We start from the raw sequence: 22,194 nt of genomic DNA, 5'->3' as shown, positions 1-22,194 counted from the left end.
GTATTTTAATATTCCACCGAAAATAATGAAAATATAATAATTTTAGCGCAGTTCAGGTGAAAGATATCGTGTTTTTTTTTAAATTCAGAGTAAAATTGGCATGGATCTAAAAGAAGAATTTATAATCAGTAATATTTTCGACCATTTACCTCAAGTCGTTGAACTGTTTAAATAGAAGGGGGTTAAGTGGGCTAAGTTCGATTTCTTATCGATATATGAGACTGCTCACATGTTGTTCGGTAACATTGCCGGGCAAAGAAAAATGTGAATTTTGTACCACAATGCACAAGACTCTTTCAATCCGCTGGTCCCTTATCCAAGCGGTGGGCGTTGTGCATTCCCATCCAGCCAGGCGGTGCAAAGGCACCGTCCATTGGCCATGGCAAGGATCCTACAGCTGGAACTGGAACAAGGGGCTCTCCACAACGAATTGGGTCAAGAACGCGGCGGAGGCATCGCATTCGGAGTCGAGTTCTGGTGCGGTTTCGGAGTTGTCTCAGGATTCACTATTGCGGGAGTTTGCTAAAATGCCGGTGGAGCGAATACGGAATTTCAGCATTATTGCACATGTGGACCACGGCAAGAGCACCCTGGCCGATCGCTTGCTGGAGCTGACAGGGGCCATTTCGAAGAATACCGGCCAACACCAGGTGCTGGACAGCTTGCAAGTCGAGCGGGAACGCGGCATCACAGTGAAGGCGCAAACGGCCTCCATATACTACAAATATAAGGACGAGTTATACCTTCTGAACCTGATCGACACCCCCGGCCACGTGGACTTCTCCAATGAGGTGGGTGGGAGCAGCGGGTTCTTTGTCTGAATCAGTACTCATCCTGAATCGTTTCTTCTCCCAATTCTCGATGTACTTAGGTTTCCCGCTCGCTGGCAGCCTGTGATGGGGTTATCCTGCTGGTGGATGCGTGCCATGGCGTCCAGGCCCAAACCGTAGCCAACTATCACCTGGCCAAGCAGCGGAATCTGACCGTGGTGCCGGTGCTGAACAAGATCGACATCAAACATGCCAATCCAGACAAGGTGTGCCACGACATGCAGCTGTTGTTCGGCATCGATCCCGACCAGGTACTCAAAGTGTCTGCCAAACTGGGAACAGGCGTTACCCAGGTCCTCGAGCGGGTTATTGAGGTTATACCTGCCCCCAGAGTGGAACGGAACAGTGCTTTCCGTGCCCTGATCTTCGACAGCTGGTTCGACAAGTACCGCGGAGCTCTCAACCTCATCTACGTGCTCAACGGGAAGCTGGAGCAGGGACAAGACATTCAGTCGTTGGCCACCAAGAAGGCCTATCCCGTGAAGAGTATCTCCGTGCTACGTCCGTTTGAGTGCGGCGTGGCTAGCCTGTCCGCCGGCCAGGTGGGGCTCATCGCCTGCAACATGCGCAACAGCAAGGAGTCGATTATCGGGGACACCATCCACCTGAAAAACCAGTCAGTCAGCGCAGCCGGCAGCTACCGGCCCCAGCAGCCGCTTGTCTTCGCCGGCGTCTTCCCCGTGGACCAGTCCAAGCACGTGGCCCTGCGCAGTGCCATTGAAAAAATGGTGCTGAACGACTCGGCGGTGACTGTGAAGGTGGACTCGAGCCCGGCACTGGGCCAAGGCTGGCGGCTGGGCTTTCTCGGCCTGTTGCACATGGAGGTCTTCTGCCAAAGACTAGAGCAGGAGCATGGCGCGGAGCCGATTATTACGGCTCCGTCTGTTACGTACCGGCTGGTGCTGGGCAACCCCAAGATGATCCGTCAGCAGGGCACGGACACCATGGACATATCAAATGCGGCGCTCTTCCCCGACCCCAGCAGCATCCGGGAGTATTACGAACCCCTGGTCATGGGCACCATCATCACGCCCACCGAGTACGTCGGCCAAATCATCGGCCTATGCGTAGAAAGACGCGGACTGCAACAGAGCTCTGTGAACATTGATGAGGCGCGTATTCTGATGAAGTACGTCCTGCCGCTGAGCGAGATCATACTAGATTTCCACGATCGCCTCAAGTCGATCAGCTCCGGATACGCCAGCTTCAGCTACGAGGACCATGGCTATCACCTCACCCAGCTGGTCCGGCTGGACATCCACCTGAACGGGAAGCCCGTCGACGAGCTTTGCCGCATCGTGCACAGCTCCAAGGCCACCGGCGTAGCCCGCCAAATGGTGCACAAGCTCAAGGATCTTATACCCAAGCAGATGGTTCAGATCGCGATTCAGGCCTGTGTCGGCAGCAAGGTGCTGGCCCGCGAGACTATCAAGGCTTACCGAAAGGACGTCACTGCCAAGCTCTACGGCGGCGATGTGACGCGTCGCATGAAGCTCCTGAAACAGCAGGCCGAGGGTAAAAAGAAGATGCGACTCTTCGCCAACATCCGTGTGCCCCACGAGACGTTCATCAATGTTCTGAAACGCTAGGATCTGCATTTGGCACCCACCCACACCCACACCCACGCACAAACACAAACACATGTACGATTAACAGGAAATGGAAAAGATACGATGCGCTGGGATCCTCATTTGGCTGCATTGTGCGTCAGCAGACATAAACTCATCGATTGACCCCAGCAGCCCCCATCCAAATGTGGGATTAACAGGAGAGAGGAGGAAGGATATGGACCCGTTCTTGTTTGTGTGTGAGGTAAGTGCCACACTATCTCCCTCTCTCTCTCTTTCTTATCCCTTGAATGACGCTCCCAAGGCATGGCGTGGGCAGCTTATCGTCAGCAAACCGGGTGGGGACCCCCAACCGAAAGCTGCTTCCACTCCAATCTCCGCCCCAGTGGTTTCCGTGGTAAAAGATAACCTTTCATCATCGCATGAACATAGCAATATGTACATACATATGGATTACAAGCCAAAAGTGAGGAAATGGGCGTGACCACATCCACGCCCCTATTTCACAATGTTAATTAACTTGAGCTAGAGCTAGATAACTATTTTTGGTACTCATAGTTATTTGTAAATTTCTTTAGATTTCTGGGGATTGAGTGCTTTAATTCTTATATTATTGTATCCGCCACACCTTAGCATGAACTCTGTTTCCACTCTAGTTCTGGTGGGAAGAATTTTCATTCTACATGGATATAAATCTCGATTTGCATTTGGTAGTAGAAATAGTAGAAATATGATTACATTTTGTTATTCAAATGTATCTTTTGGTAAAGATTAATTTAACGATTAAAATACATTCGAAAGTTTCTGCTTGGGATGGTAACATTTTCCGACTTTAGTTCACCCAGCTTTAAGGTGAAAAGTCGAAGGGTATTAGGAGCTTCGTAGCAGTTCACGGGAAAGCGTTCCGTTCTTGTTTGCTTTTACATTGCCCGTTAATGCCTTTTCGTATTATTTTTGTTGTTGTTTCTGTGGCACCCTCAATGAAAACAAAAAGAGGAAGAGGAATAGCAAGGCAAGGCACAACAAAAAATCGAATTTCCCTGACCCTGAAATGTGGCACAGAGACACACTGACGTACACTCGCGCAGTCAGAGAGCGCTAGATATTGTGCATAACGGTATCCTCCCGTCTCCCCAAACACAACTTGAGCACACACATACTGCCATACAAAAAATCTGTGTTCGAATGGAAATGCGTGTGTGTGTGTGAGATAGCAAGTTCTTGGTTCGCTTGTGTCTCGCTCCCGGCGAAAATGTTGTTGTTTATGAGAAAGATAGAGAGAACGAACGCCAGATTCGTACCGAACCGAACCTCCAAACCTGTGGGTGCGGGTGCGGGCGCTGGCGGTGTCGTTCATCTCTATGTATGTATGTGTGCGTGTTTGTGTTTATGTGACCTTGAAAAACAATAACATTTTTGTTGCTGCTGTTTCGCTGCTGGCTCTACTTTGCTATGGGTAACATGCAAATTGCAAATAAACCAAATCTGAGCAAAACTGTCAAATGGTTATGCAATAAACACGGGACAACGGAAGCTAAAAACTGGAAGGCTCAAGGGAGAACGAGGCAGACTGCAGCTTGTCGATCAGCTGTGGAAATGCCAACTTGTTGCAGTTCGAGATGATATGAGAGAGAGAGTGCAAGTGGGAGAGTGATAGTGACAGGGACTCTGACGGTGACGGTGACTGTGCTGCAGCAGCCTCCCACTCTTTCTCTTTCGCACCCTCCTTCTCCCCTTCCAGGAATCACTTGCACTTTGTTTCCACCTCCTGCTCTTCAAAGAGCAGAGAAGGAGACGACAACAAGAGTGCGCTGAAAAACAGCTGAGTCTGGCCTCCATGCCCAAGTGCAAGAGAGATCGCAAGAGTTGGTGCTCTCTCTGTGTTCAGCGGTTATTTTGTGCATATGTAAATGTGGGGAACGGAACGACCAGGAGGAGCACAAGACACACACAAGCAAGCATATGCAGAAAGGGAAAAAGATAGAAAAAGTCCGTGTCCGTGTCGCCTCTGCTGCTGCGCGCAATTGAACTCACAGAGCAGCAGCAAGCAGCAGCGACGCGACTTCGTCTCGACACATCGACATCGTCGTCGTAGTCCGCCGTCGCCGTCGCTATCGTTGTCGTTGCTCTGCCGCACACAAAACACAAAAACACAGTCAGTTTTCATTCTCATTTGACATCATCAACATTGAAATTAAATTAAATAAGAGCAGAGCGGCCGAGCACTGTGACTGCGAGTGCGATTCGATTTCTTCGATTCAAGTAAATACTTTAGTTGAGACTATTTCAGGCGGGGCTTCATTAATGCCCCTTGCAGGTGCATCAGTTTTCATTTAGGAAATGGATAAATAAAATTCCGCTATGCCATTTCCTCCACAATACATTTTTGCAAAATAGTCGACGCGCACAAAATAACAAACGTCATCAGCTGTTTCTTTAACTGTGAGTGTGTGCGAGCGTATGGCTGTGTGCAAGAGTGTGTACGTGCGGTAGCGAGTCTGTTAGTGTGTTTGGGTTTTGTACACTTTTCGTTGTTGTTTTTTCGTCGAAATGAAAAAAGTGGACAAATAGAAAAAAACAAAAATTGATTGCATCTAAACCTAACCTAGAAACGGAATTGAAAACGAGAATTGGTTGTTTGAAGGTTATGGCGATGCCATTGCCTCGACCACCCTGCGACCCCACCACCAGCCGTCTCAATGGCTTGGCCTTGACCGTGTGTGTGTGTTTGTGTTTCAGTATGCGTATGCGTGTGTGTGTGAATTTGTGTGAGACAGGCAGCAACAGCGACAAAAGCAACGGTAGCCAACAGCTGACAGCTGCAGTTGGATTTTTGCTCTAAGTGGCAGCCCCGAAGATCCTCCCACCGCTCCAAAACCACACTCCACACGCTGTCAAACTGTTACGGAAGGAAAATTACAAGAAAAAGGGAACAGTTAAGCCCTGTGCGTTGAATGCAAGCAGTAGAAGCAGTAGAAAAGCGCAATCAAGTTCAAATCAAAATGCAAAAGAGAGAGAAAAGGCGAACGGCATCGCACGCACGCACACTTGCAAACTCATGAACCTGCGCGCATTCGCACTCTCGCTCCCTCATACCTATACAACGATGGCAATCGCACAGCTGTACACGTAGCCAGTGTTCATCGCGAGAGTGTTTTGTTGTTTTCTTTTTTTGTTTTACTTTTTGTTTTCTTTATTTTGTTGTCAGATAATTGTGCAATCCAATCGAAGAAAGTTGATGAAAGAAAGAAAAATGGTAGACCAAGTAAAATATTAATATTGAATCGAGCAGTGAAACACGAAATGGCATATGTGCGTACATATGTATAAAAATTGTGTGAAATTAGCAGATGGTGTGCGTGAGAGAAGAAGGAGGAACTTCGAAAGAATTCAGTTATTTTTCACTAAGATTGCTAACCTGGCAAAATACGACCAGTGTTGTAAACAGTTACAGTCTGCTGTGTTCCCTTTTAGAAAATTTGATTAACTTCGTTTTATTTTTCGCTTAATTTGTTTATGCAAGTACAGGCATACATACATACATATGTATTCGCTGACCGATCAGGCAGTCATACAACTATATAGAAATATGTACATTTGTACGCCATTGTATGTGCGTAAAAAAATATCGCTTTCGCATACGTACACATATGTATGTATATGTATGTACATGTATGTTGGTATAAAAATCGCACAAAAAGAGAGTAGTGTTAATATCTCACTTATTCATACATGCTCCTCCTCCTCCCGTTTAGGCGCAAAATAACATAAAATTTCATAATAATAAAAAACGCACTAGTGTTGGTGTGAGTTTTTTGCGTTATTTTTGTTTAAAAAAATTATTGAGAGGGGGCGGTGAATGGAAGCAAGTCTACGCATCGAAACACACAAACACAGCTGATAGTGGTTGACGCACTAGAATATGCACACACATGTGCACACACACACGCAGGTCACTCTCTCTTGCTTGTGTGAGGTGCTTAAAATTGTAAACAACTCAATATTGTTTAACAGGGCTGCCAAGTCCTGTCAACGATCGATTTTCAAGCATATTGGCAGCCCCGCTCTGTGCATATTTGTGAAATTCATATAACTGATCAGAAATTTTCTGTCTCCTTTGCTCTCTTTTCTCTCTATCTTATTTACAATTTCCAACAAGAAGAAGAATAATCATTCATGAGATAAAGATGATCAACGGATTGAGTGTTGGCGGTGGTCAGCAGCAGGCAGCAGCAAATACGAAGGCGAAGTCAAGTGGTGCTGCTATAACATTGCACTTTACTTACAACAACAACAACAACAACAACAACAGCAATAGCAACAATATCAGCAGCAGGAGCAACAATAAGAATTACAACAACCAAAACCATATTAGTGGCCATAAAATGGACCATCAAATGAACAACAATCAAAAGGAATCGCTGTCTACAAAGGTGCTCAAAATAATAGAAAGCATCAGAGGCGGAGGAGGAGAAGCAGCAGAAGCAGCAACTGGTAAAACTGCTACTATAGCAGGCACGCCAAAAGCAGTAGAAGACGCAACAGGTGGCAGCGTTGGTGGGGGAGTGGCCAGCTTAAATTTGCTGCCAATGCCCATACGGCGCACATCTTTGTTGCACCAAGCAATTTCGAGTACCTCAGCAATCACCAAAGAGAAGGAGCGTCCGCAGCAGAAAACAGCCAAGCCACCAGCCTTGGCTTTGCCTTTGTTGTCCCTGACGCCACAGAAACAACAACCAGAGCCGCATCAGGGACATCAGCCACAGCGCACCGAAGACCAGGAGCACGCTTTTCGACTCGTCGAGGATGTGCACAACTATGCCAAGCTGCAGGACTACAGTGAAGACGATGGGGAAGACCTTCTCGACGACGACGAGGACAATGACGACGACGACGACGACGAAGAGGAGCAACAGATGACAGTGCCGATGAGAGTGCAGCAGGAGGTAACGCGCATACAACTGGAGGACACCGAAGAGCATGTGGACGTGGTGACAGTGCCGCAGCAGGAACTGGTCCAGCAAAAACTGCAGTTAGAGCCTACAGCAGTTGGATCACCCAACAATGAGACGGGGGACAGAAGGCCAGAGCATCATGCCCGGCGACCGATGAATGCATTTCTCATCTTCTGCAAACGGCATCGGGCCATTGTCAAGGAGCGTTACAAGTCCCTGGAGAATCGGTGAGTCCATTGATCCCAACGTACAACTACCGGCAACATTTTTAATAATTTCTCCTCCGCAGAGCCATTACCAAAATACTCGGCGACTGGTGGGCAGCACTCGATGAACAGGAGAAACATTGCTTTACTGATTTGGCACAGCAGGTAAGGAGAGCTCCTCCTTAAATGTTAACTTAAACGCTTGAGCCCTTTCCCATTTCCAATTTAATATTTACAGAACAAAGATGCGTTTTTCAATGCCAATCCAAATTTTAAGTGGTATAAATTGCCAGCTCCCCCCTTGCGCACACTGGCAACACGACCCGGCAATGCAGCGACCCCTGCAATCGGCGGCCACCTGACCGACGAGAACCCACAAAACACTCAGCAGCAAGTCCAGCTGCAGTGGGAGCGCAACGAGCTGCATGCGGCACCGATGACCGCTTCTCTCTCCGCCGCCAAGTTACTGCGAGGAAACTTTTTCAAGCTGGCCGACGAAACCCAGATGGGGGAACTGAGCGCTCTGCTGCAAGCACAAGTGCAGGAGAAGGCGTGTGAGCTGCAGCAGGTCCTGAGCGAAACCAGTCAGTTCCTGAGCACCCATATGCCTGGTGGCACCAAACGGCCGATTTCTCAGGACAGCAACTCGAGCAACTCTAGCGAGGAGGATGTGGGTGGCCTGGGATCATCCCCCTGCAAGAAGGCGAAGTCTTCCCGCTCCTGCAAGGGCAAAATCTACCAGGAGCTAGTAAACTCCGGCCAACTGGCAGCTGTGGCCAAGAAGAGTAAAAGCCGCCTGAATAGCGGCGGACAAGGAGCCGGTTTCTTTGGAGACGCTGCCGTAGATGCCGCCAGTCCCCACTCGCAAGCAGTGCGCCAGCAGATGGACAGCCTGGAGGTAGCCACCAGCACGTCTTGCAAACACCCAAGAAGCGTCTCCGAGTCGAGCAGCAGTGGCGGCGGTGGCTTCGACCTGGAGGAGAAGATCAAAGAACTGACTGCGCTCAGTCTGGACGCCTACTTGCAGCGCAAGCGCAGCACCAAGAAAAAGAAGAAATTCACAGCTGGCAAGAAGCAGCGCAATTCGAACAGCACCAGTGCTGGGGGAGCAGCATGCGGAGGAGGACCAGCAACAGGTGCAGCTGGCGCAGGGAAAGCAGCGGCAAATGAGCTTGTCAGGAAGGAGGCCCAGCGGCAGGCAGCCGTTGTGGGCAGTCAGAAGCGCAAGGCTCGCAAGGAGAGCATCACACGTCGCGACGTAAGCGCCATTGAGCAGGAGGTGGCGTCTATTCTACCATTGACCATCAACGGGTGCTACTACTTCGACCAGACCGCCTCCCCGGATGTAGAAGCAAAGGCAGCAAACAACTCGTCCCTGACCCTGTCCACTACCTCCACTTCACTTTCCTCCTCGTCCTCTGCGTCGCCGCCACTCTCCTCGGCCTCCTCGTCGTCGTCTTCATCGTCGTCGTCCTCGCAGGCAGCTTTCGATGTGACCTCTACATCTGATCTACTCATTCTGGCCGAAGTAGCCGCCAACCGCACTGAGCTGACCAAGTCCAACTAACAGGGGACTCGGATGATGCCGCCTCCGAGCACTATGCATCATGCCACTCCAGCAGAACGAGCACCAGCCCCAGAACCAGAACCAGCACCAGCACCAACACCAGCTGGACGGAGGAAGCAAGGCTATATAGCACCTGAACCTGCCCACCTATCCCGCGCATTGTTTTTAACCCTTTCCTCCCGCCAGTCATGAATATTATTGTTTTCCCCCCTCTCTTTCATGCATATGCATGCGCATTCGTTTTGCATAATGCAAATCGTTTTAGTAGTGGTGTGGTGGTGGTGGTGCGACAGAGACGAACGCCTCGGCATGATGAAGAAACAGACATTCGCTGATCTACAATTTAGTCAATAATATTATGTAAAAAGAGAGAGCGCAGGCAGATGTATGCGTGACAGAAAAATTGATATATATATATTTTTTTTTTTGTTGTGATAGGCAACTCAAATCGTTCATGAATCGGTTCTATTATCATTATCACACGCATGATATATTTATATGGATACCATATTTTTTTTATAGATGACTTGTTCTGTTTTTTGTTAAGTTTCTCTTTGATCGGGCCGCGTCCGAAATTACCAACAGCTGGACGCTCATTAAGTGTTAATTATTACTATAATTTCTAATATTTAGTCGTAATTTATTACTATATGTGTCGAAACGCAATCATTATGCAAACAAAAATATATTCATCAAAAAATAAATATTTTTTAATTCTCTCTGCGCTGCTCTGAATTCGAATTTAAATTTGAACCCGAACTGCAAGTCAGTCGGTAATCGATATGGATAGATAAAGCAACCGTGTTCGGATCTTAGTGTGGCCAGATGATTTTTCAATTCAATGCAGAACCAACAACAAACGTGATTTTTAGCCGGCTGCAAGATAAGGTTCGACTCTACTCCCAACCAACCGCCACTTGCACAGATAAGCCGATGCGATCCAATTGGGCGACGAAGGTGCCAGAGTACGAGGCCAAGATGGCGGGCGCGTGATGGGGAATGTGCCGGCTCACGTGCAAGGGAACGAACGGCAGCAGCACAACAGCATCAGCACGCGAACAAAACAGCTGCCTTGCCACACTCTCGCAGAAACACACACAAAAGTGTGGCACCCCTGCCATCCCCCCAACCCAACCGAACCCACCCCAAATACCAAAACCATACACCGTTTTGACCATTCTGGCAAGCTTTGGACGAGCTTTCGCCACCAGTTTCGCTTGAAAATGTTGGCCTTAATTTAGTTTGTTCGCGCATTCAGACCCTTACAGTTCATTTTTTTCTCTTTCGCTCTCTCCACCCGATTTTCGATACCGGTGCGAACGTGTGTGTGCAACAAGACCAAGAGTAGCCAGGAACGGGACGAACGAGCGGGCCAACGAAATTCGTAAAAACTACAAATCGCTTAAAAGAAGTGTGGCTGTATTCAATCGAGGTACGAACAGTACGCTACGGATTCTCTGTCATCGGCACTGCCGCGCACTGCCCGTCCCGCTGCCGAATCTGTCAGACCACAAATCAGGGAAACTCTTAGAATCAAATCCAAAAAACACAACAAACAGTTATTTTTAATTAAATTTTGGGTCCAGTCCGTGATTTCAAACGATACAAATTATTTGTTGTGTATTTGTCGATGAGAGGCAGTTGGAAAAGTGTAATTTATGCTCGTAAAAGATAATTGAAAAGCGCTGAAAAAAAGAAGAAAAAGGTAAAGAACGCACGCACACACAGATACACATACGCAAATGTGAAAAAATTTCGATGGAAACCTAGGGGGGAATGGGAGCGGTGTAACCGTTTCCGAATCGGGTGTAGGTGTGTATGCGAGTGTCATAAAAGGATCTCTGTGTTGTAGCGAGAGAGTACGGTTATATAATAAAATTAGTCGCTGCCTCTTAGCCGCGCGTTGCTCTCTCTCGCTCCATCCACCTTCCCGCTGAGACTTGAGCTAGCAACAGAAAGCATTTTTGATGAATTTGCAACTTAATTTGTGTATAGTGCGGGGGGTTCTGGTTCTGCTCTGCTCTGCCTTCCCATCTCGAGCGCTGCCTGCGCCCCTACTCCACCTGCTTTTGAGTGTCTTCTGTCTGTCTGATGAGTGCCGTCGGGAGGGAAGAGAGCCTATAATAATAAATTATAATGAAACTTTTGCAATGAAACCCGACAAGTTTTGGTTTGATTGCTCTGCCGCAGAGACATTGGAGGCGGAGCAGAACTAGTGGTGGCAGGGCAGCATCTTCAGAACTAAAGGGAGCAGCGGCAGCAGAAAACAGATAAGATGGGGAAAACACTGACAGCTGCGTTAGGGAAGGCAAAGAAAGCAGTTGCAGCAATGATAGGCTGAGAGGGCAGTAGAAGTGACAGTGGCAGTGGCAGTGACAAGAAGAGGAGGAACAGCGTCTAGCGTGCATTTAGCATGCCGCTAATTAATTAAGAGTAAAGAAGAAGAGAGGAGCGTAGGGGAGAGCCGAGGATGGGAAGGGGGTGGTCGTCACAGTCAGGGCCTTTCTGAGGAGTACGTGTACTTTCATCACATTGCGCTCATACTTTCATCTTACCCAGCAGCAGATGATCACCTCTCCCCTCCCCTACAACACTTAATTAACACCAATTAGTGTGTTTTCCATGTTTGCGGCGCATATCAATTAAATCAAAGCATCCAGAAGAGTGAGAAAGAGAAGCGCCCGCAGGGAAGGAGGCTTCAATCGTAATGAAAATCATAGCCAAAGCTAAATCCAAATCCAGAATCCCATCGCTAGGGGGCTCGCGCTGCTGTGACGTCACATCGCCATATTTCTAAGAGGGCATGAAAAGGGATGAGACACGGAAACAGGGTCAGACACAACTGTTATGTAAAAGCAGAACGCGAACCGAGCAGGATTTTCATGCTTCGTGCCCGTCGCCGTCGCCGTCGCTCGTGTGTGGCGGGGACGAAGAACGGCTCTGCCAATTTGCCGTCGTTCGGGCATTGCGCTGCTGCCGATACCTCTGCTTTGGCCTTCGAGGCAGTCGTCACAGTTTGTTTCGTGCTTTTGCGATAGCAAAACGTTTGGGCGTACAAAGCGCAATAACACATAACACAGGGCAAAAAGTAATAGTCAAAAAACATTTACAAAAAAAAACAGCGAAACGAAGAAATTGAAATAATGTTTTTAATTGAACACTTTTTGAGGTGTCTCATTGTGTGTGTTCTCGTGTTTGTGTGTGTGTGTGTGTGTGTATATGTGCGCCTCTAACGCGTTGCTCTCTTCAGATCTCTGTGGGACCCGTTTGCAATTGTTGTATAACAGAAGCAGGCAACCGCTCGAAGAGAGCCATGTGACAGAGAGGGAGAGCAAAAACAAAATCAAAAGCTCTCGTAGTACCGAGAAGAATGGGAAAGCAAAAGCAAAATCAGCTGTGCGTCTCAAATATGTTTTTTTTTTTTTTTGTTACAGCAACAGCAGCCGCATCAGCAAGAAGAAGACTGGAAAGCATACACAAGGAAAACGAGTGAAATTCGCTTGCGACAGCCACACGAGGAACACAAGAAAAGGAGCATCAAGACGCGGCAGTAGAGCGACTGATCCATCGAATTCCCTTTCCTCCCCCGAAGCACTTGACCTTGTAATGGCTCTACTTCGGTCGCTGAGGACCCAACGTACAACATACTTGATCAACAGCCGCACCAGCGTCAGTGTTAGCTCGAGCAGCTCAGTCGCCGCCGCTGCCAAAAGACACAGCCTCCATACCACAGCCGCCCTTGAAGCCGACGTCCAGGCCAGCAGCCAGAACCCCAGCCAAGAGCAGCATGTGCAGGCAGCGGGCATCTTGCGTCGCCGTCAGCAGCATCATCAGCTATTGAGTCGTCTTATTTACTCAGCAGGAGCAGCAGGAGTCGGAGGATCGAGGCAGCACACACGTTATGTGCACTCCGGCCAGAACGGGCGCCAGTCCCACCAGCTGGCGCAGTCCAGCGACGTCGAGGGGGAGGCCCTGCGCGAAAAGCGACAGCTGGGAAAGTCTGCGTCGCCCAAGCCGTCCGGGACGCCGCAGCGCGACCCGCTCGACGTGGGCTTCAACGATCCGGTCGCCGCCTTCAAGAGTAAGACCACGTGGGAGCTGGTGCGGGCCTATATGGTGTACATGATCTGCTCCAGCGAGAAGCTGGTCGAGCACAACATGACGGTAAGTGGCGGCGGTTCCTGTGAGGTTCTCTTTCCTGCGCTCTCGCTTCTTCTCCTCAGCGGTGCTGCTGTCGACGCTGATCCGTTTTGTGCTCTCTTAGATGCTCTTTTGCTGCCTTTATCTCTATCACATGGGATCTGTGTAACACACATTTGTGTGTGTTCCCGGCTCCCTTTGGTGCTTTGAAGTTATGCTATTCGCTCCCAAATAGAGCGAGCGACAGCCTGTCTTTTCCTGTTGCTGCACCCGCTCTCCACTCTTAGGTTTCCCAGTTCCCCCACTAAGGTGCACCCTCGTCGTTTCCCTTAATTTCTCGATCTCTTGCACTTACACGTTGCTTCTTCTCTTTGGCTCCAGCTCTGACCTGCTTACTAACTCCCCATCCCCATCCCCATCCCCACCCCCACCAAACATCCTGCATAGTGCTTCGTATTCCTGCGCATTTCTTATGCAGAATATTAGTGCCAGCTGTTGGCTTCTCTTCCGTTTCCTTTGTGAATGTGTGTGAATTCTTGGCTGATTGCTTGTCTACATACGTGATGTTGTTTTCGTTGTTGATGCAGTGCAGCGCCAGGGGCACGGGCGTGGCGTGGGCGTGAGCGTGAGCAGGTGCTGCACTCGTCCGCAAATTGTTGAGTGAATGGCTTGAATGACTGACTGATTGAGTAAGCGCTCGGTGTGCATGTGTTTGTGCCAAAGAAAAGGAAAACTTTTGCATTGCAAATTGCAGTTTGACGGCGGAGAGTGACCTTGCCAGCGCGCCAGGAAAAGTGAGGCAGGCAGCAGATGCACAGACACACAGATACACACACGCACACATGCTTGTCTCTAGACAAGTATACGCGTAGGCAGGCAGTCAGGCCCCCAAAAGAGCGCCAATCAGAGCGCAGGCAGCAACAACACCAGCAAAACAGCAGCAACAAAACGTGAAATGAAGACTAGCTTCGAGCCTCGAAGCTTTTGACACCCTTGCATATCCAGTGTTCCCATGGCGATCGTCATCCGATTTTGATCGAATATTTTTTTAAGAATTGGATATTTTACTTGGATTCATTTCCTATAGCTTGTCGGAATTCCATGGTAAAATATCGCTCAAGAAGGGTCTGTGAGAAGCTACAGCAGGATCCTTCAAAACTGAAGGACTCGATAGTTTTATGTTCCGAAATGCGTTCTTCTTTGCCTCGTAATCAATCACTACTGCACTCGGCCAGGGCGCATCCCATCCCCCCGCTCTCGTGTTTTGGGGTTGAGGGTGTTATGTTTGAATTACGCTTTCACCACCCACCCAAACCCAAACCCAAACCCCGTTAGCGCTCGCCCTTGCCACTTGCCACTTGCCAGTTGCCTCTTGATTGTTTATTGATTATTCCATTTGCATTATTCCGACAATGTTTGATCCATTTCCATATTGGATATTTAAATACACATACATACAGACATACAGCATATGTGTGCCGCTCGTAGGGCGGTTTCGCGGCTCCGTATGAAATATCAGATGTGGCATTAGTCATCCCACACCAATACCCCCACCCCCTTGCCAGGGAAGGCCTGTCCCTGCTGCTCCCGATATTGCTATTGCTATTGCTATTGCTTTTGTGCTATTTACAGTTTTGCTTTTGGCGACGGCAGCGGCGACGGCGACGGGTCTCGTGATGTGCCAGAGGGGTTGGCCATTGTCGAGCTTGTCGGGCTGTGGAGGGGGCGTCATAGTTTAACAGCAAACACCTGTCCCCAGTCCCAGTCGCAGTCTCCTTCTTTTTTTTTACTTTCCTCTTTCTCGCTCTCTCGTGCTCCGTCTGCCATTCTCGCTCTCCGAATTGTTTGCCAAAAAATTAAAGCACAAAAAGTGCCAACAAAAACCAAATAAAATGCGAAACGAGAATTCTTTTTATGTAACCAGTTTTTTGTTGCTTTTAGCCTGGGCTTTCGGTCAATTAATTACTTTGGGGTTGTCAAGAAAAACCGGTTCCCCCAGACAGAGGCATGTGCCCCTCCCTCCTCCTCCCCCCATGCACCACCCACCCAAGCACCTGCTCTTGTAAACCGTCTGCCCGAACCCCCATTCACCTGGTGGATCCCGCATCAAGCACGTGCCCAGGAGAATCATTCAACAAAATCGTTCAAGGAGAAGGTTAATGATCTCTCTCTCTCTCTCTCTCCCTCTCGTTCTTCGACCGTTTTGATAACTATTTAAACCATTTCCCCTGGGTAGTGGGAGTGGGAGATTTCCATTTAGTTCGTTCTGCAGATAATTCCATGCTGTTGATTCCACAAACTGTTGTTTTTTCAGGTATAGATCTCCATAGATCTTAAGCTAGATCTCTGCTCAAGAGATCTTAGGGATTCCCGATCGTAGCTGATCGTACTTTTCTGGAATTGACTACGAATTCCATTCATTCCTCTGTTCGTTCTGCGATTTGAGTGTGTGTCGTTGCCTTAGTGCTCGATTTATTTTCGTTCGACTTTTGTTCTGGTCGATAGATCTGCTGGTCTCGGCATAGATCATCTTTCACTCGGCCCGATTTGGACACACCATACGTACTATACATGCATGTAGCTATAGCTTTCCTCAGATTTGTATATTACTGTGCCCAACTCTGTTCCCACCGCACAGGCGGGTCTGCCCCCGCACAATTGTCGCATTTTCGCTTGGTGTTTTTTCGATTTGTTTGCGTATGAGTATAATTGGACTTTGGCCACGCTTCTCCGGCCTTGACTCGGACACTGACTTGACTTGACTTGAATTGAATTGACTTGGTATGTTGGCCAAATTCCGAGTGATTTATGTCTCGTCAAGTGACGAACGTACGGTAAATAGAACAGAACAGTCACGGCGGAATGGGAGATGGCCGAGAGATCTTCGAGTGAATCAATGAAGGGAAAGTTCCCTTTCCCTCTCCCTCTCCCTCTACCTCTCCCCTTTCTCAGTTCTTGTGCCCCTTTTCGGTTGTTTTGTTTTGTTGTTCTTCAAAATTGCACATTAATAAACATAATATCAGTGAAAATCAATGCACATTGCTTTCCAAATTGTATATGTATAACATATTTAACTCCCAAATATATCCCAAACCCCGATCGAATGAAAATGACCGATGCCTATCGGATATCGAATATCGAATATCGCAAATAACGATTTAAACACGAACAAAAATACACTCGAAATTTCGCAGCTTATGAAATGGTCGAAGCAAATATTGGGGCAACGGTTATTTACAGTATTGATGAAGGCGACCTTCTACGGCCATTTTGTCGCTGGCGAGGATCAGATCAAGATCATACCCACACTGGAAAGGTAATTGCCAATTACGATAATCCCACTCACTTACCGCTTTCTTTTCTCTCTTTCTTCCTACTTTCTTTTCTTTTTGCTCTTATTGTTTCTGCCTTTCGTTTCGTGCCTTGGTTCCGTACTCCGTACTCCGTACTCCGTACTCCGTTCTCCGTTCTCAATTTTCCGTTCTCCGTTCTCCGTTTTCCGTTCCGTTTCGTATTTGTTTTGAATTTGAATCGGAAAATTTGCAAATTGCAACAAACCGGTCGTGGACACCGCTTTGTGCCCCACCAAACCCCACCACCACCGCCACCACCACCACCACCACCACCACCACACCACGCCACGCTTTGTATGTAATGGAATCCACATCCACAAAACAAAACCGACAACATCGAAATCGAAATCGAATATCGAATATCGAACAACGCACCACCGCATCCCGCATCGAATGTACTCCCGAACAGCTCCTGAAATTGGCCCGCAACCTGCTGGGCCAAAAGCTGTTTGTGCTGCTGATGAAGTCGAGCTTCTACGGACACTTTGTGGCCGGCGAGAACCGGCACACGATCGTGCCCACCCTGGAGAGGTGCATCCCCACAATATCTACAAATTTTTCGCTACTAACGAGCTAAATCCTGTCCGCCTGTACAAGCACTGGGCGTGCCCTGGCCAGAGGAGCACGAGCAGTACCTGGCCCGGGCATCCATCCGTGTGGCATGTGGCAAGCATGAAGATTTTCTCGAATCCAATCTCCCATCTGATCTGATCTAAATCGAATGCTGAAACTACTCCTTCTATCGCTAAAACCAATCAAAATTTTAAACCCCACTTCCATCCCCTAATCTCTTAACTAAAACAAAAACAAAAACGAAAACTAAATTCTTTTTGATGTACTAATCTCTTACATATATGCGCGTATGTGTTGAAGTATTAACCGAGAAAAAACGAACTGACGAATGTCATTGATCTTCCCTTTTCCTTCAAATGCAGACTCCGGTCGTTTGGCGTCAAGCCCATACTTGATTATTCCGTCGAGGAGGATATCTCCCAGGAGGAGGCCGAAAAGCGAGAAGTCGAGTAAGTGCTTGTATCGAATGGGGTCCGCTCCCCTGCAGTCAGTCAGTCAGTCAGTCAGTAACAGTCTTCCTCTAACACGTTCACACTTCGTGTGCTTGCAGATCTTCCGTTTCGAGTGCGGGCGATAACAAGGAGGAGGGCACCATGCCCCAGTATCATGTGGACAAATCGTTCGCCGATCGTCGCTACAAGGTGAGCAGTGCCCGCACCTACTTCTATCTCAACGAGGCCACCTGCGAGCGCAACATGGAGACGTTCATCAAGTGCTTGGAGGCTGTTTCAGGTGAGCAACGTTACTTCCCCTGATGATGGCTGATGGCCAAATCCCTTGAGTTTTAGTATATGCACTTAAAATACAATTTTCTGTTAGCATGAAGTCTTTTTAAATTAGTTTTTTGTTCTGCACCAAAGCAAAGACTATACAAGTACCAATATTTTGCATGAGACACAAAAAATACGTTAAATAAGGGAATTTTCCATCGTCTGTTCGTCAATGCCTTGGACAGCTGAGTCGGTCCCCAGAAGCCAACAAGACAACAAAAGTCGCTCCCAGGAAACCAAAAACCAGTATTCGTTGCTTGGAAACGACACGGCAAATCGATGCTCGAGGCGAAACGAGGGATAGCCCAGTAGTACTATGCAATTGAAGTACTGATGCAATATCTTGGTATTTTGTAGTCTTTGACCATTGTCATCTGGTAACGGGCTCAGTTAAGCCTTCGATACTCGTAGATACATACATAGATGATCATAGTTGATCTGTTAAAGCTGGTTGCGGCACTTTCAACTTTTTCACTTTTTCACCACAATTGAATGTTGAATGAATGAACTACCACTTCAAGGAGGAGGCTTCTTCGCCACCCTATGCTAGTCTTTCTCTATCCCTTTCATCTTTCTGAGCAACATCTGATCTTATCAAGTAAAATAATCAAAGTTTTCTCCTGCCCACCCTCCTCGCAAATGGTAAATGGTATGCTTGCAAAACGCATCCGAAAACGAATCCGAACAACCAATCCCTCACAATAACCGAATAACCGAATGGAATCGAATCATATGTATATACAAAACTAATGAAAAAATCACAAAAATATCCCTAACAATAAGACGATGATCGCAAGGTGCCCCGTGCCACCGCCACGGGTAAGGCAAACCAATATCCAACAAAACGCATCCGAAAACAAAAGTATCTCTCAATAAACATACAAACAAAACAACCACAGAGTTGAAACATATACGTGTATATTATTGTGGCATCATTTGTGTGTATTTGTAGTTAGTTTAGTTGATTTAGTTAGATTGTTTGTATGATTAGTATTAGCTTAGTATTGTGGCATCTGTAGCGTTGGACCAACCTAGACGATAAGTAGATACGTAGACATCGCATGCCTGTTTCGTCTGTTTAGAAACAGCTTACCACTGCTTGCTGGACACTGCTTGATGCACACTGCTTACCACTCAATGGCCAATTCATCGACTGCTCTACTCTCGTTCAAATGTTTTTCATTACCAACAACCACCGAATGAACAACCCGAATCAATCTGAAACAACAACACCACTGAACAACGACTCAAACACACCACAACAGGAGCTACATTTGGTACTGGCATCACGGCCATCAAGCTCACCGCCCTGGGCCGTCCACAATTGCTGGTAAGTGGAAGCGCGAAATCACATGCTCCTGGCTTGATATTCAATTACTTTCAATTCGGTCAGAAAACGCTCAGTTCAAACCGAAATTCGCCTCAAAACAAGTCAACCAAACTGAATCGCCTATACCCCATTAGCCACTCATATATACCTGTTCTATACCTGTACCCTGTTCCCATTAGCTGCAACTGTCGGAGGTGATCATGCGCACACGCAAGTACATGGAGGATATGGTGGGCGGGCAGGGCAACGTGCTGACCCACCACAAGACCATCAAAGATCTCGAGAAGTATTATGCCACCCTGGGCGACAACAAGAACGTGCAGGACTTTCTGAAGAATGTCACCTCGGATAAGGAGGGGTGAGACAGGACAGAGGAGGAAACGGGTCGCCCGGTTGTCTAATGGAGACCCCTTGTTTTTCAGCATCCTGCATCTGTTCCCCTGGTCGGGAATTGTGGACGAGGACTCGCAGTTGAGCGACACGTTCCGTGTTCCTGATCCCCAGACCGGCCAGATGCGCCGACTGATCTCACAGATACCGCCCAAGGAGGAGGAAATGTTTAGGAATATGATTCGTCGTCTAAACACGATTGTAAAGGTGGGTGCATTACATTCCTCCGGAAACTGAACACTGGTATATTCCACATCTGATATATTCCCAGACTGCTGCCGAGCTGGACGTGCGCATCATGATCGATGCGGAGCAGACCTACTTCCAGCCGGCCATTTCGCGCATCACGCTGGAGATGATGCGCAAGTACAACAAGGACAAGGCCATCGTCTTCAACACCTATCAGTGCTATCTGCGCGAGACGTTCCGCGAGGTTTGCACCGATCTGGAGCAGGCCAAGCGCCAGAACTTTTACTTCGGCGCCAAGCTGGTGCGCGGCGCCTATATGGAGCAGGAGCGTGCCCGTGCTCAGGCCCTCGGCTATCCGGATCCCGTCAATCCCACGTACGAGGCGACCACAGACATGTACCACAAGACTCTGTCCGAGTGCCTGCGTCGCATCAAGGTGAGTCCAACTCCTATTCCTTTGAAGTAATCTCCCCATATGCTTGGTTGCAGCTAATGAAGGATTGCGGCGATGACGCCAGGAAGATTGGCATCATGGTGGCATCCCACAACGAGGACACCGTGCGCTTCGCCATCGAGCAGATGAATCAGATCGGCATCTCACCCGAGGACAAGGTGATCTGCTTTGGCCAGTTGCTGGGGATGTGCGACTACATTACCTTCCCTCTGGGTGAGTTCTCGTCCCTTACAAATCTCAAACCGTGCTCAGCTCTTAATGTTCCGTAATGCTCGATTCGATCCACAGGGCAGGCTGGCTACTCCGCCTACAAGTACATCCCCTATGGACCCGTTGAAGAGGTGCTGCCATACTTGTCGCGTCGCGCCCAGGAGAACAAGGGCGTGCTGAAGAAGATCAAGAAGGAGAAACGCCTGCTGCTGACCGAGATCAGCCGTCGCCTGGTGCGCGGCCAGCTCTTCTACAAGCCCAAAGGCAACTACGTCCCCATCTAAGCCTGCTGGCGGCCCAGCACTCTGGATGGACGCGCACTGTACAGACACACGGCACACCGTACAGAATCGGCGGTGGTGAGAGCGACGGATGACCCACCGCCACGATGATGATGTTGATAATGTCGCCAGGGAATTGTGCTCGCTTCAGGCTTTTTTATTCTGTTTGTTATCCATTCTAAATGTTTACGAGATCTGCGTCTATCTTCGCGTATATATGGAACTGTTTTTATATACCAAGAACAACCCAGAGAGCCATCCTCCTTCCTTCATCCTCCCCAGTCTCGCACTCTACCCACCACCTACCACCCACCATCCACAGTCCACATCCCACTCCCCAGAAAAGGGAGGAGAACAGCAGCTGGAGGAGAAACAACCATAGACAGCAGGATTGATGAGAGGGAAATGTTTTTCTAATGAAAATATGTATGATATTTTGATGTCTTGTTGCAACCAATAAATTAAAACGATTTCTTTATGTGTGTTAAAAGAAAATCCCCATAGAAACCATAAACAGAAAAAAAACAAAGAAAATAAAACGAAACGAAACGAAAGAAGAGTAGGAGCAATCTAAGATCAGAAGATCTTGGATGGAGAAAGGATTGCGAGGAAGAGAACATTTTTTAGCATCGTAATTTAAAACATAAAAATCTATACAGTATATGACATATATATATACAAATAATGACAGCAAAACGTTTATAGAAATACATACGTATATGTAACGATATATATATGCATAGAATATATGTATGTGTATGGCTGCATTTTAGTCCCAAATTTCGTTGACTTTCCTTTCTGTTTCTCCCAACCTTTTGTTCCACTTACGATGTGATTTGACTGTTTTTTTTATGTTCCGTTCCTCCTTAAGCTTACGATCCCAACCCTTACGATCATACACATAGACACACATACATAGATAGAGAAAGAGCAGAGACCGAGAGAAAGAAAGAGAATAAAGCGAGGGGGAGAGTCCAGGGAGTTTGTACCCCCTGCTTGAAGCCCTACCATCTACTCCAAAATAGTCAAATACTGCCGTGGCCTGCAGCGGCCAGAGAGGGAGAAAGAGAGAGCATCCACCACTAGGAACCAGGGATAACCGCGCATACCTAAACCTAACACCTCCTATTATTATTATTATTATTATTATTATTATTATTATTATGATTATGATTATGGCTAAATTAACATTATATATGTACACATATGTATATTTTAGCGAGTAGCAAAGCGATATTATAAAAGTCATTACTACGATAGTTGATCGAAAAGCCGCGTTGACGGAACCGCGAGAATCTCTTTGCCATCTTCCTTTGCCCCACTATTTCTGTTTCCAATTGTGTGTTCTCGTTCCGATCGATCAGCATCAGTGTGCCCC

At 47.8% G+C, this 22,194-nt stretch overlaps 3 protein-coding genes across 8 annotated transcripts; all 3 read left to right on the top strand.

The window, feature by feature from the left end:
- Positions 1–276: 276 nt before the first annotated feature.
- LOC6603793 (translation factor waclaw, mitochondrial) lies at positions 277–6,963 on the top strand. 2 transcript variants are annotated; one of them, XM_002028724.2, is made up of 3 exons: positions 277–791; positions 872–2,642; positions 6,561–6,963. In XM_002028724.2, exons 1-2 carry the CDS (start codon positions 282–284, stop codon positions 2,417–2,419), a joined length of 2,058 nt encoding a protein of 685 aa, XP_002028760.1. In that variant the 5' UTR covers positions 277–281; the 3' UTR covers positions 2,420–2,642; positions 6,561–6,963. The 2 variants fall into 2 exon arrangements, with proteins under 2 accessions (XP_002028760.1, XP_026846625.1); XM_026990824.1 differs by lacking the exon at positions 6,561–6,963 and adding an exon at positions 2,703–3,079.
- A 10-nt stretch (positions 6,964–6,973) lies between these two features.
- On the top strand, positions 6,974–9,582 carry LOC6603795. Its single transcript, XM_026990825.1, has 3 exons — positions 6,974–7,580; positions 7,643–7,724; positions 7,798–9,582. The coding sequence occupies exons 1-3, from the start codon at positions 6,988–6,990 to the stop codon at positions 9,124–9,126; spliced, it is 2,004 nt and encodes a 667-aa protein (XP_026846626.1). The 5' UTR covers positions 6,974–6,987; the 3' UTR covers positions 9,127–9,582.
- An 805-nt stretch (positions 9,583–10,387) lies between these two features.
- On the top strand, positions 10,388–21,311 carry LOC6602633 (proline dehydrogenase 1, mitochondrial). 5 transcript variants are annotated; one of them, XM_026990935.1, is made up of 11 exons: positions 10,388–10,558; positions 12,561–13,290; positions 17,029–17,150; positions 17,555–17,641; positions 17,743–17,924; positions 19,228–19,292; positions 19,472–19,650; positions 19,715–19,889; positions 19,954–20,307; positions 20,361–20,538; positions 20,614–20,819. In XM_026990935.1, the coding sequence occupies exons 2-11, from the start codon at positions 12,733–12,735 to the stop codon at positions 20,817–20,819; spliced, it is 2,106 nt and encodes a 701-aa protein (XP_026846736.1). In that variant the 5' UTR covers positions 10,388–10,558; positions 12,561–12,732. The 5 variants fall into 5 exon arrangements, with proteins under 5 accessions (XP_026846736.1, XP_026846737.1, XP_026846738.1 ...); XM_026990936.1 differs by lacking the exon at positions 17,029–17,150 and adding an exon at positions 16,461–16,582 and having other exon boundaries at positions 10,388–10,831; XM_026990937.1 differs by having other exon boundaries at positions 10,389–10,831; positions 20,614–21,311.
- The last annotated feature ends 883 nt before the right edge of the window (positions 21,312–22,194 follow it).

Source organism: Drosophila persimilis, unplaced genomic scaffold (assembly GCF_003286085.1).
Source record: "Drosophila persimilis strain 14011-0111.01,24,50 unplaced genomic scaffold, DperRS2 tig00000622-arrow-arrow-pilon, whole genome shotgun sequence".
NCBI lineage: Eukaryota > Metazoa > Arthropoda > Insecta > Diptera > Drosophilidae > Drosophila > Drosophila persimilis.
The sequence above is the reverse complement of the archived record's forward strand: the minus strand, read 5'-3'. Positions and strand labels throughout refer to the sequence as shown.

What these genes read in the sequence shown, in the direction of transcription:
- LOC6603795 (XM_026990825.1), top strand. Translation starts at nt 6,988, where the DNA reads ATGCCCATACGGCGCACATCTTTGTTGCACCAAGCAATTTCGAGTACC. An exon ending in TACAAGTCCCTGGAGAATCG is followed by an intron (nt 7,581 to 7,642) that starts GTGAGTCCATTG and finishes TCTCCTCCGCAG; the next exon opens with AGCCATTACCAAAATACTCG. An exon ending in TTACTGATTTGGCACAGCAG is followed by an intron (nt 7,725 to 7,797) that starts GTAAGGAGAGCT and finishes TAATATTTACAG; the next exon opens with AACAAAGATGCGTTTTTCAA.
- LOC6603793 (XM_002028724.2), top strand. Translation starts at nt 282, where the DNA reads ATGCACAAGACTCTTTCAATCCGCTGGTCCCTTATCCAAGCGGTGGGC. An exon ending in ACGTGGACTTCTCCAATGAG is followed by an intron (nt 792 to 871) that starts GTGGGTGGGAGC and finishes CGATGTACTTAG; the next exon opens with GTTTCCCGCTCGCTGGCAGC.
- LOC6602633 (XM_026990937.1), top strand. Translation starts at nt 12,733, where the DNA reads ATGGCTCTACTTCGGTCGCTGAGGACCCAACGTACAACATACTTGATC. An exon ending in GTCACCTCGGATAAGGAGGG is followed by an intron (nt 19,651 to 19,714) that starts GTGAGACAGGAC and finishes CTTGTTTTTCAG; the next exon opens with CATCCTGCATCTGTTCCCCT. An exon ending in GTCTAAACACGATTGTAAAG is followed by an intron (nt 19,890 to 19,953) that starts GTGGGTGCATTA and finishes ATATATTCCCAG; the next exon opens with ACTGCTGCCGAGCTGGACGT.